At 48.5% G+C, this 11,861-nt stretch overlaps 1 protein-coding gene across 1 annotated transcript; it reads left to right on the plus strand.

Annotated features, from left to right (window-relative positions):
• The first annotated feature begins 403 nt into the window (after nt 1-403).
• PPT1 (palmitoyl-protein thioesterase 1) lies at nt 404-10,937 on the plus strand. The gene is made up of 9 exons (XM_024202540.2): nt 404-515; nt 2,694-2,803; nt 4,331-4,458; nt 4,927-4,997; nt 6,079-6,181; nt 6,286-6,376; nt 7,084-7,182; nt 8,119-8,190; nt 10,345-10,937. The coding sequence occupies exons 1-9, from the start codon at nt 404-406 to the stop codon at nt 10,465-10,467; spliced, it is 909 nt and encodes a 302-aa protein (XP_024058308.2). The 3' UTR covers nt 10,468-10,937.
• The last annotated feature ends 924 nt before the right edge of the window (nt 10,938-11,861 follow it).

The following is an 11,861-nucleotide window of genomic DNA, read 5'->3' on the forward strand; positions in this document are numbered from 1 at the left end:
ACCCTCTGACCCCCATTGCTGCCCCACCACCCCTGCAGCTCCCTCCCATCATGGCTCCATCATCCCCCATCTCCCCTCATCATCCCCGGTGACTTCTGCAGCCCCTTCTCCCCACGGCTCTATCACCCCACTGGCTCCCACTGCCCCATCAACCCCTGTGACCCTTTGCAGCCCCCTCTTCCCATGGATCTATCACCCTCTGACCCCCATTACCCCTCCATCCCTCCAGCTCCCTCCCCCCATGGCGCCATCATCTCCCCTTTCCTCCCATGATCCCCTGTGACCCCTGCAGCCCCCCCCCAGTCCAGGGCGCCCCTCCACAACCAGCCTCCTCCCAGCTGCCCCGCCCACTCCCGGCCCCAGAGCCCCGCCCACCTGCTGCCGGGTCATGTGACAACCCAAGATGGCGACGCTCAGGCTGGTGCCGGCGGTGCTGCTCACCTGCCTGCTGGTCGGCGGGCGCTGCTCGGGGCAGCGCGCGGGCCCGGTGCCCCTGGTCATGTGGCACGGGATGGGTGAGCGCTGGGGCGGGGCCGGTGCTACCCCCCCCCCCAGGTGCAGTGGGGGGCGGGTTGGGAAGGGGGCGCTGCAGGGCTGAGGGCGGGTTATAGGTCTGTTGCTGCCCCGCCAAGGGCTGCAGGGGTGGGGGGGGTCAGGCTGATGCTCTCAGCCCCAGGACTGCAAAGGGAGGGCCTGGGGGCCCTTGTCTGACCAGCCTCCCCGCTCTTATTCCCCCTCCCCGCCCCCAGAGAGGAAGCTGGGGGCGGAAGCGGTGTTTCCGTGCACGACGAGCCTCCTGTGCAGTGCAGCCTTTGTAGTTCTCCGCGGTGCTTTTTACTGCTTCCCTGCTGGATCTCTCACTTCCCTAATCCCAGCTGCTGGGTTGGAGACGGTGCCTGTGTGCAGAGCGTGCTTGCCTTGAGAGATCATGGGATCTTACAGGGGGAGGGTGGAAAGCAGGTTATTAGCCAGTGTGCGCACAGGTCCAAACAAGCAGCTGTGCTCTCTGCCCTAGTGACTTCACGTTTGGCCACCTTTCAGATTGTCTGGAATAAAAAAAAACAACCCACATTCATCACGTGACTCTCATTTAACTGCCAGGAGGGTGATACCACAGTGCAGGCAACACCCTTTCCTTGTGAAATGGGGGATGGAAGAAAGCGAAGTAGTGATAGATGTGTGGGAAGTTGGACTGCGAATGAAGGATCAAGGTGGCTTCTAAAGAGTTGAACTACTCTGATGCCCAGCACCCTTTGGGAGAGTTCCCTACTCAGTTATCTTCGATTTTAGGCCCTGTCTACATTATGAATCACATTTAAACATGGTTGTGATCCAGTCATGTTGTCAAGTGCTTTCTTTTTGCCTGCAGTTTCACAAACCAGTTTTAACGTGGTTATGTTTTGTAGCACTGGCAGGATTTTTAAATAAACACCCTGATAGGTCGTTTACAAATATCATTATCCCCACTTTTCAGATGGCAAAACTGAGGCAGGTCTCTGGTAGAGTTGGGGAATCCAGACTCCCAGTCTAATGCCCTCTCCATTTGATCATGTTGCCTCCATTTTTTCTTATTACCTGAGATAAGCGTTGTAAAGGATAGTTCAACCTAATAATAGTAATAATGCTTATTGCTTTTACAAACAGTAAGTAATCCTCACAACACCCTTCTCTAGATATTAGCCCTGTTTACAGGGAGACTTGGGCACAGAGAGCCTTGCTCAAGGCCTTAAAGAAAGGCAGTGTAAGAGCCTGGACAGAAATTAGGTTTGGAAGGATTAGATTTGTATTGGTAAGTGTTGGTAGCCACCTATTTCACTGTATGCACAAAAACTGACAAAAAATATTTCCATAAATGAGAACTAAAATTTACAGATAGACAAAGTAAGAAAAATGCTGCTTTGGAACTTGTTAGAGATTTAAGGGTATTTATCTGGTATATTTTGACATGTTGACACTTGGTTTTAATGGTTATAAAGCTTTAACTTCGGAATCTCAATGTCTGTCATTAACTGATTGACTGTCTCCAGTTGTCTCCCCCCCCCCATAATTTTGCACAACTGTGAACATTTAAATGAATAAAGATCTAAAAAAAGCTTAAAAAAAACAATGACATTGGTCAAAATTATATATACAAAAATTGAATTCTGCCACACTCAATTCATATGTAGGAGTTCCTAGTTCCCAGGCCTAAGCTTGCACCACTAGACTACGCCTCTGGAAGTGTCTGGGCCAAAGATACCACAAATAAGATATTCCTGTGGGAGCAGGGTACTGAACCTCTGTAGCATCGTGTGTAGACTGTTTTGTATTCAAATGGTAGTTCAGTCAAAATGGAAAGCATTGCAGCAAAGAATTTCCGTAAGGATGGGAATAAGGGAAAGGCCTGGAAGGCTGGGTGAGAATTCAGCGTCCATGCTGGCGTTAATATTTTGATAAGTTCATGACATTGATTTAGACTATTAGCAAGAAAGTGAAAGGAGGCCACCGTGGGCTGGAACCAGGAAGTGCAGTCAAATGGTTCATTTACAGAGGAGGCTTTGTGCAATGAGCGTGAAAATTTGCTGCTTTGACACTTGACAAAATGCATGCTGCTTTCCCTGGTGAGGTTGGAAGTTTGGTATTCAGCACCTCAGCCATCGAGTGTGCGATGGTTTTATGATATTTGATGAAAATTTCCCTTCTCCTTTTTGCAGGAGACAGCTGCTGTAACCCTGGAAGCTTAGGATACATTAAAAAAATAGTGGAAAACAAAATACCAGGAATTTACATTCTGTCGCTACAGATTGGAAACAACGTGGTAGAGGTAAAGTCCCAGTTATCCTATGTAAAGCTTCTGCTTTCATTGAGTATTTCTGGTTAGTGATCACTGTGCACTCTTAAAGGTGCTGTAAATAATTTACAGTCTCTGCTTTTGACGTAGATCCATAAAGACACAGACAGAGCTTTCACTATTACCTTTTTACTGTATCAAACATCTTTGTCTTGGAGAAACTGACTAAGTCTAGTTAATCACATGTTGAAGAAAATTAGGGATGTGACAAATCCCTGATTCAAATTGGATTCATACCCAAACCCACTGATTAGTGTTTTGAAACCTCTACAGCAGGGGTGGGCAAACTGCGGGCCGCATCCAGCCCGCCAGACGTTTTAATCCGGCCCTTGAGCTCCCGCTGGGGAGTGGGGTCTGGGGCTTGTCCCACTCCAGCTGGGGAGCAGGGTTGGGGCCACTCTGCGCGGCTCCCAGAAGCAGCGGCATGTGCCCCCTCCAACTCCTATGCATGGGGCAGCCAGGGGACTCGGCTCCACATGCTGCCCCCGCCCCAAGTGCTGCCCCTGCAGCTCCCATTGGCCGGGAACTGTGGCCAATGGGAGCTGCAGAGGCAGCATCTGTGGACAGGGCAATGCGCAGCAGAGCCGCCTGGCTATGCCTCTGTGTAAGAGCCGGACGGGGGACATACTGTTGCTTCCGGGAGCAGCCTGCACCCCTGAGCCACCCCTCCATGCCCCAACCCTGATCCCCCTCCTGCCCTCCAAACCCCTCGGTCCCAGCCTGGAGCACTTTCCTGCACCCCAAACCCCACCAGCCCCGCCCCAGAGCCTGCACTCCCAGCCAGAGCCCTCACCCCCCACACCCCCTGCCCTAGCCTGGAGCCCCCTCCCACACCTTGAACTCCTCATTTCTGGCCCCACCCCAGAGTCCACACCCCCTCCTGCACCCTAGCCCCAATTTTGTGAGACCCGCCATACAATTTCTATACCACATTTCTATGTGGTCCTCGGGCCAAAAAGTTTGCCCACCCTGCTCATGAGCTATTAGCTATGTGATGAGGTCCCATGCTTTTTACGGGAGATATTTGTCCCTTCCTATTTATTAAGCTAAGCGCATGTTTTTATTTAAACTCTCATTTTTATATTGTGTTTTACTAGTGTAACAAAGCTATAGCCTGGCTCCTGCACCTGTATTGTTGACTGTGCTATATATGGCCAAGAGGCTTACATTACTAGCTATGTATTAGAGTGTAGTTCTAGTAATAGCTATCACAATAATGGGTGACTTGTCCTGTTCCCTGGATTCATAGAGGGTGCAGGTAAACCTTGGCTTTGTGGAAGTCCAGGGAGGATCCAAACTTTAATAAAGGCAGGGGAAATATGACGGCTTACGGTTGGGCTGGGAGTTCACAAAGGGAGTCTCGTAAAATTGGGGCCTACCTATAACTCATGGAATTTAAGGAGAAATCTTAGTCCCTATGAAGAACAAGAAGATTAAAATTAACCTATTAGCCCATTGCAAAGATAATTTGCCCATCTGTTTCTCTGGCTTATTCCCCAGGATATGGAGAACAGCTACTTCATGAATGTGAACAAACAAGTGATGCTGGTTTGTGACAAACTCGCTAAGGACCCTCGCTTGCAAGGAGGCTACAATTCTATGGGATTCTCCCAGGGAGGCCAGTTCCTGTAAGTTTACAGTTGGATTTAATTTAATTTATTTATTTTTGGGCAAATGTTTTAGGTTACAGAAGTTCAGGTGGGAATCTCCCTCTCTTCCCAACACCTTCCCATAGGGTTCAAAATAAAATGTAAATAAGTGTTCTCTGGGCACGAGAATACATTTATTTTAAAATGCTTTATTCGTAGGAGTCTTTCTAAGAACTGTACAATTATAAACTAACCTTCACAACACCTTTGTAACACAGATAAGATTTCTTCAGATGGGGAAACCGAGGCACAGAGCTGTTAAGGGCAATATTTTCAAAAGCACGCAAGTCCCATTGATGGGACTTTGGATAACATTTCAAAAGTCCCTAAGTAACTAATTTAAAGCTGGTCGCAGGCAGAGCTTGAATACGGTTATTTAAAGTGCTATATACAAACAGCCCAGCATCTGTATAGGAGGGGGAAGCTAAACCCTTTCTCTTTCCCCAGGAGGGCGGTGGCACAGAGATGTCCTTCTCCTCCAATGTTCAATTTGATTTCCATTGGGGGGCAGCACCAAGGTAACTCCCTCTTTGGTTTCTAGAGTCCTCTGTGTCATCCCTGCTTCCTAAACCTGCATGTAGCAAATGGAGGGGGAGCTGCTGGTGGGATAAAACAACCCCTCTTCCCCTGCCTCCAGAAGCCCCCCACAGAAAGCCTCTTTTTGACCTACTTTCATTTGAAATAAAATAACTGGATACTTTTGCCTGTCTCCTGAATGGATTTGATCACTAGGCGAGTGCTTGTTGTGTTCTGGGCTGATCTTGAGTTAGGATTAACGTCTGTCAGCGAATTTATTAAAGTGGTTCCAAGCTAAAATAGGGACAGACAAATGTCATTCTTCAGGATGCAAACTGGCCACTTCACATACATTGGGAAGATTCCTTCCTGACCCCTGACTATCCAATTAGCCAGGTAGCTCCCTTCTACCTACGTCAGAAGCATGGTCGATTGGCTATTGTTGGAGCAGATACTGGACCGCAGAGGGCAATAGCCTGATCTGGTGTAGGAGCTCCCACAAAACTAAACTTATTGAGATTGGCCAAATAGTGATTGGGTGACAGGGACCTGAAGCTATCAGCATGTGAAGTATTAAACTCCACGGAGGGAGAATTATTATTCAGGGTGGCTCAAGGAGGTAAAAGGAGTGATAAGGGGATGAAATTCAAGACAGGAAAATGGCTAAATACCAAGGAAAACTTCTGCCAGTGAGATCTCCAAGACATGAGTAATTTCCAAAGGGAACTGGTGGCAGCCCCATGGCGTGAGTCTCTGTTTAGTGCACTCTGCACAATATGCTGCCAGGAACAATAGTGCGGCTTCAGGTCACTAAAGAGCTAGGAGGCCTTTCCATTTATCTGTATGACCATCTTCTCCATAATGATGCCCTCTGCTGGTCAGCTAAAGAACATTGAGTTCTCTCCATGTAATAGTGCCTTGGGGGCAGGCTGTCTGTAATGGGATTATAGGATTAGAGACAGCTGGATTCATTGGAGTAATTCCAGTTGCTGTGTCCGGAGGAGGTGGTTCTTCATTTGTGCTTGCAATTCAGTGGCTTTCAGTGCTGACCATTGACTAGAGATGCACAACTTGCTGCCCCAGGTGTGTTTGGCTTTCCACGCTGTCCCGGGGAGAAGTCCCGCATCTGTGACTGGCTCCGAAAGATGCTGGACCTTGGCGTCTACACGAAGGTGATTCAGGAGCGGTGAGTATGTTCGGCGAGGGACCATGCAGACTGCAAAGGCTGAGGTTAGATGCTCCTTTGGCCTGTGTGTTTCCAGTGTGAGCTTTATTCTCTCTCTCATCCAGCCTAGTGCAGGCAGAATACTGGCATGACCCCGTGAAGGAAGATGAGTACCGGAAAAACAGCATCTTCCTGGCAGACATCAATCAGGAGAAAGTAAGGGCAGATGCCATGCTTAGAGCTCTGAGCCTGGCTTGTTATTTGGGATGGCTGAGATTTTCTTCCCTTCGTTGTTTTCATGGCTGGGGTCTTTCAGGTTTAACTCTTTCTTTCCCTTGTGGTGTAGGGATGGCCAAAAGGTAGCACTCTTCGTCCCGGTGTGTCTGGTACAGTTCCCAGTGCTCTTGCAGATATTTTTGCTTGTGGCTCTGCACAATAGCTGCTCCACAGCATGGCAGCAGAGTGGTGACCGCCGCCTTCTGTGTAATAAGAATCAAGATTTGTATAGCTCTCCATTTTCAAAGCAGATTGAAATAACCAGTTAATCCCCACAAACTACCTGTGAGGTGGGGGTGGGTGGGTTCCCCATCTGTGAAATGGGATAAGTGACATCATCATAGGAAGTTGGTGTCAGTGCTGGGATTAGAATGTGGGGGTTCTGGATTCCCAGTCATGCATTCCTAGCGTTGTCTTGTGCATCTGCCCTGACTAGCCCTAGCCCAAGCTGAGATCATGGGCTATCCTTTCCCTGACGGGGAGAGAGGCAGGCACAGCGGTGGCTGGGTCAGGACCCTGGCATGCTGAGAGCAACAGCCCAGCTTCAATCTGTGACAAGCGTGTCATCTGTTTGACAACGTTTGTGGCTGCCCCCATCTCAGTGAGATGACAAGATTCCGTCATTTTTGTTCTGACATCTTTCCCAGGGCATCAACGAGACCTACAAGAAAAACTTGATGGCTTTGAAAAAGTTTGTGATGGTGAAATTTCTCAATGACTCTATGGTAGACCCTCCAGCCTCAGAGGTGAGCAACTCCTCCAGGTGCTTGGGATAAGGCAGTGAGATGGGAGCTTTCACTTGCTAATGTCTTTGTCATTGTCTAGTTTTATGAATGGTGCCCAACTTTGAATACAAATCCAGGATGCAGTAACCAAAACTGGATCCACTAATGTAGGTCCAGCCAGTTTCACAAATAAATTGGGCAAAAGAAAATCAGAAAAGGGAAGGGAAAATGGTCTCGGTGCGGTCAAGATGCTCCAAACCTTGTAGGTGGCTATAGGTGGTCTCTGGCAGACATCCTCAGGGAGAGAAATTCTTCAGACAGGATCCTTGCACCAAAAAGTCCCTGTGATGATCCAGATCCGTTAGAACCACTGTGTGGAGCTCAGACAACCTGACTGGCGATAACGGCCTTGGATAGCTATGGTGGGAGGAGAGTTGCTCAAATACATCATGGTCTAGATTAAGACTGCCTTGTATCAGATTAAGCACAGATGAGGGTTGCAGTGAACCTTGTTCTAGCACCTTTAACTTCACCCTACCATGACTCTGAAAGAATAGTGTTCGTATAGGGGTCAGACACAAGGTGTTGGTCTTGGAATGTACAGTACCTGATCATTTATGTTGGCAGTGTAAGCCTAAGGATGAGCATTTCATGCTCTGAAGAGTTGCTGTTATCTATGAGATGCTAGGTAAGGACAGTATTGGCCTTCAAACTTTAACTGGTTTTGTAAATCAAGGGTTCTTCAGATGTTAAAGTTTCTGTCCTGCCCTTTGATAGCAGGGCTCTCTGGGGTTTATTCAATCTGAAGAAGTCATTGGTGGATTCAAGTAGGGGCAAGGAGCTCCATCTCTTCCTCAGTCAGAGGAACATTCTGTCCAGCAATAGGCCTCAGTGGTGAGATGCAGAATAAGCTCGTTTCTACAACTGCCCTGTTGTCTCCTTGTTTTTCTTCTGTAGTGGTTTGGATATTATAGAAGTGGGCAAGCCAAAGAGACCATCCCCCTGCAGGAGACCTCGCTGTACACAAAGGTAAAGAGCTGGATCTTCTATGGAAGAATCTCCTGTCTCCATATGGTTGCCAATTTTGGTTGGACATATTTCTGGAGGTTTCATCACATGACATCTCGTCTTTAATTAAAGATTAATCTTTAATTCCAGGACAATCATGGAGGGTTGGCAACCCTATGTCTCCACTGTAAGTAGCTTAAGCTCTCCCCAGGAATCTTGGCAGGGTTCCCCCATCTAGCTTCTCTCTCTCATAAAAGAGATCGCATTTTGTATCTGAACTTAGTTCCCATGAAAGGAAAAGGCTGGATCTGCTGATTAACCACAAGAAAGATGCGCTTATCCTCCCAAGTACTATTTCCCCCATTGAACAGATAGGGAACTGAGGAGCCTCAGTACCTCAGGGTCCCACAGAAATCTGTGTCAGAGCAGGGAATTGAACTCCGGTCTTCTGAATTATAGGCCAGCACCCTGACCTAGCCTCTCCCCTCCAGTCTCTGCTGGAGATAACTTAGCTGAAAAGTACTTCTACGGAGCAAAGTTAGGCCTTTGGAACAAGCCAGGTTGCGGGGTATTTATTTATTTTAGAGAGTCCCTGGTATTCATATTTCACTTGGTATGGCTTGCACAATTTCTTCAGCCTACACCATCTTAAAACGGCTAGGCTACCAATATGTGCAGCGCGCTTAATGCTGATCTTGTTTACACTGCTCTAAATCAGGAGTAACTCCACTGAAGTTAAAAACCGATCTAAAAGTGGCACACACACTACCAGCTGATTACAGCCTCATGCACACGTTGGCCAGCTGGGTTGCCTCTCCCTTTGGGTGTGAGATCCTTTAAGTGAGGGAAATGAATGAATGCTTCACTGCAGCAACCCATGAACTTGGCCCATGGCCTTCACAACAGGATGCAGGGAATGTTGAGAGAGCCCTTGATAAAATAGCACTGTATCCTCAGCCTAGCAGGTAGTTTTGAGGCGGGGAAGACCTGGTTCCTGGGGCCCGTCCTAGTCCAGCTTTCATTGCACTTATACAGTCCCCTTCTTTTTAAATAAGCTGTTGAAAGCTCATGCTTCCCACAGCAGCCCATGCACCATTTTCCCAGCAGGGCAGTTGCATTATGCCATGTAATTCCCCCACGCAAAGGAAAGGGCTATTTCCATACAGCCTGAACTCCGAGGGCTGTTGTAACTGACCCACACCTATTCTCAACAAAACATTGGTCTGTTCTGTTGCAGACTATAGTAAAGGGCTCCCCTGCTTGGCAATGATGATGGGGGGCCAGGGACAGCACTTGAATTCCAGAAAGAGACAAGGGGAACTCTTGTAAATAATCAATGCCCGGAAGTGAGACAATAGTAAAGAGTAGATCCTAATGGAAGATACGGTGGGATCCACACTAGTTGTAGATAATTTTGGTGTTAGAATTAAAGAGTCAAGGACAGGAGGGCATGGGTCTGTTATCTGCTGTTTCTCTTGTACAGGGGTGGCCAAACCATGGTTTGCGAGTTGCATGCGACTCTTTTACAGTTAAAGTGTGGCTCACAGAGCCCCACATTCTCCACCTACCGGACTGGGGCAGGGGGAGCTCGGGACCTCTGCCTTGCAGCAAGGCGGTGAGATAGGGGCTTCTGCCCAGCAAGGCGGGGGGCCTTGGGCCTTCAGCAGGAGTGGGGCTGAAGCCCTGAGCTCCGGCAGGTGTGCCCCCGGCTCTCAAACTTCCGAAGATTGTCGTATGCGGCTCAGAAGATCAGTAAGTTTGGTCATCCCTGCTCTTGTATTTCTGTATCTCAATCTTTTCCTCCAAAAGTTAAATGGGAGGCACTCTAGCTACACTGAACCAATCTGAACTTAAGTCCCCATTAGAGAGACAAGATGCATGTGATATCTTTTATTGGACCAACTTCTGATGGTGAAAGAAAAGCTTTTGAGCTACACAGAGCTCTTCTTCAGCTTTGTGTAGCTCAAAAGCTTGTCCCTTTCACCAGCAGAAGCTGCTCCAATAAAAGATATTACCTCATCCACCTACTCTCTCTACTATCCTGGGACCAACATGGCTACAACACTGCAAACCACCACCTAAGTCCCCATGAAAGTCAATGGGACTAAGGTGCTTTGGAAAGTTATTTAAGCATCTCTGGTAGCCTACTTTCATGCTGGTCTTCTTCTCTTGTAGGATCAGCTGGGGCTGCAGCAGATGGACAAGGCAGGAAAGCTGGTATTCCTGTCTGTGGCAGCAGATCACCTTCGCTTTTCTGAAGAGTGGTTTTATACAAACATCATCCCCTTCCTACACTGAAGTCGATCTGTGTCAGCAGCCTGACAAGAGAAGGCGACTTCCTTCAGACCAAGCTCCTGATACAAGGCGGAGGAAGTCACCCTGTTAAGTTCTAGCTTGGATCCAATTGCTGTAGCTAACAAACTAAGCTGCCACTTACTGCGTAACAGCACGTCCCCCCATACAAACCTGCTGCAGCATGGTACGAGGGCTAACCAAGTACTTAAGGGCATACTTGTCTGCTGGTTGTTGTCAGAGTGCATTAGAAGTGGCACGGATTAAATTTTAGTAGGTTTAAATTTAATATGCTATTATGGTGTAGCATATGGTCCCAACCCAGACTAGGTTTCTGTGTTAGCAAGTTTTGTATGGTTTTCAAAGAAGCTAATGTAACTGCACCAGTCACTTGCTGGAGCATAGTTCAGTGGTTTTCAAACTTCTTTTCTGGCGACCTAGTTGAAGAAAATTGTTGATGCCCGTGACCCAACAGAGCTGGGGATGAGGGGTTTGGGGTGTGAGGGGGGCTCAAGGCTGGGGAAGAGGGTTGGGGTGAGGGCTGTGGGTTGGGGATGGGAATGAGGGGTTCAGGGTATGGGAGGGGGCTCTGGGCTGGGGCAGTTGGGAGTGCAGGTGGTCAGTGGCACAGCTGGGGTGCAGAGGCAGGCTTCTCGTCTGTCCTGGCACCATGGACCATGCTGTGCCCCGAAAGCAGCCAGCAGCAGGTCCAGCTCCTAGGTGGAGGCATGCAAGAGGCTCCACAGAGCTCTTGCCCGCAGGCACCGCCCCCCCCCCCCCCCCAGCTCCCATTGGTCAGTTCCTAGCCATTGGGAGTTCAGAGCTGGTGCTCAGGGTGGGGGCAGCTCACGGAGCCCTGTAGCCCCCCTGCCTAAGAGCCGGACCTGCTGCTGGCTGCTTCCGGGGCGCAGTGTGGTGTCAGACTCAGAACAGGTAGGGACTGCTAATTTTTACTGGCTGGCTGCCAGGGTCCCTGGGTGTTGAGCAAGGCAACCCAGTACTAGGTCATGACCCAAAGTTTGAAAACCACTGGTATAGTTTAACAGCTGAGCCATTTGAGACTGGGTAGTCTCAGTTTTAACAGAGCTATGTTCTCACCCCATTCCTATCCCTCTGTCAGGATACTTAGGTTAATACTAACAAGCATAACTAGTTTAGATAAGGCCCATAGCGTGAGGACCACCACTTAGATTTAAGGACGCATGTTTGTAGAAACAGGGGAGAAGACAGCATTACAGCTGCGGGAAGGGGTGCTGGCTCATGGGAGGGAGTGGGTTATGGATTAAGTTTTCAATGGTTATTAAAAGCTTTTTGAGAGTTGTCGGCTGGCTAGCTACGGTTTTGCACTGGTTCAATGTTGATTCTCTTTAATAAAGAATGTTTTACAGCTGCCTCATGAA

The sequence above is a fragment of the Terrapene carolina genome, unplaced genomic scaffold, assembly GCF_002925995.2.
Source record: "Terrapene carolina triunguis isolate 2854851 unplaced genomic scaffold, T_m_triunguis-2.0 Scaffold236, whole genome shotgun sequence".
In the NCBI taxonomy this organism is placed as follows: Eukaryota; Metazoa; Chordata; order Testudines; family Emydidae; genus Terrapene; species Terrapene triunguis.

Coding starts and splice junctions, on each gene's coding strand:
- PPT1 (XM_024202540.2), top strand. CDS start 404: ATGGCGACGCTCAGGCTGGTGCCGGCGGTGCTGCTCACCTGCCTGCTG. Junction 4,998..6,078: donor CATTGGGGGGCAGCACCAAG/GTAACTCCCTCT, acceptor TTGCTGCCCCAG/GTGTGTTTGGCTTTCCACGC. Junction 6,377..7,083: donor CAGACATCAATCAGGAGAAA/GTAAGGGCAGAT, acceptor CATCTTTCCCAG/GGCATCAACGAGACCTACAA.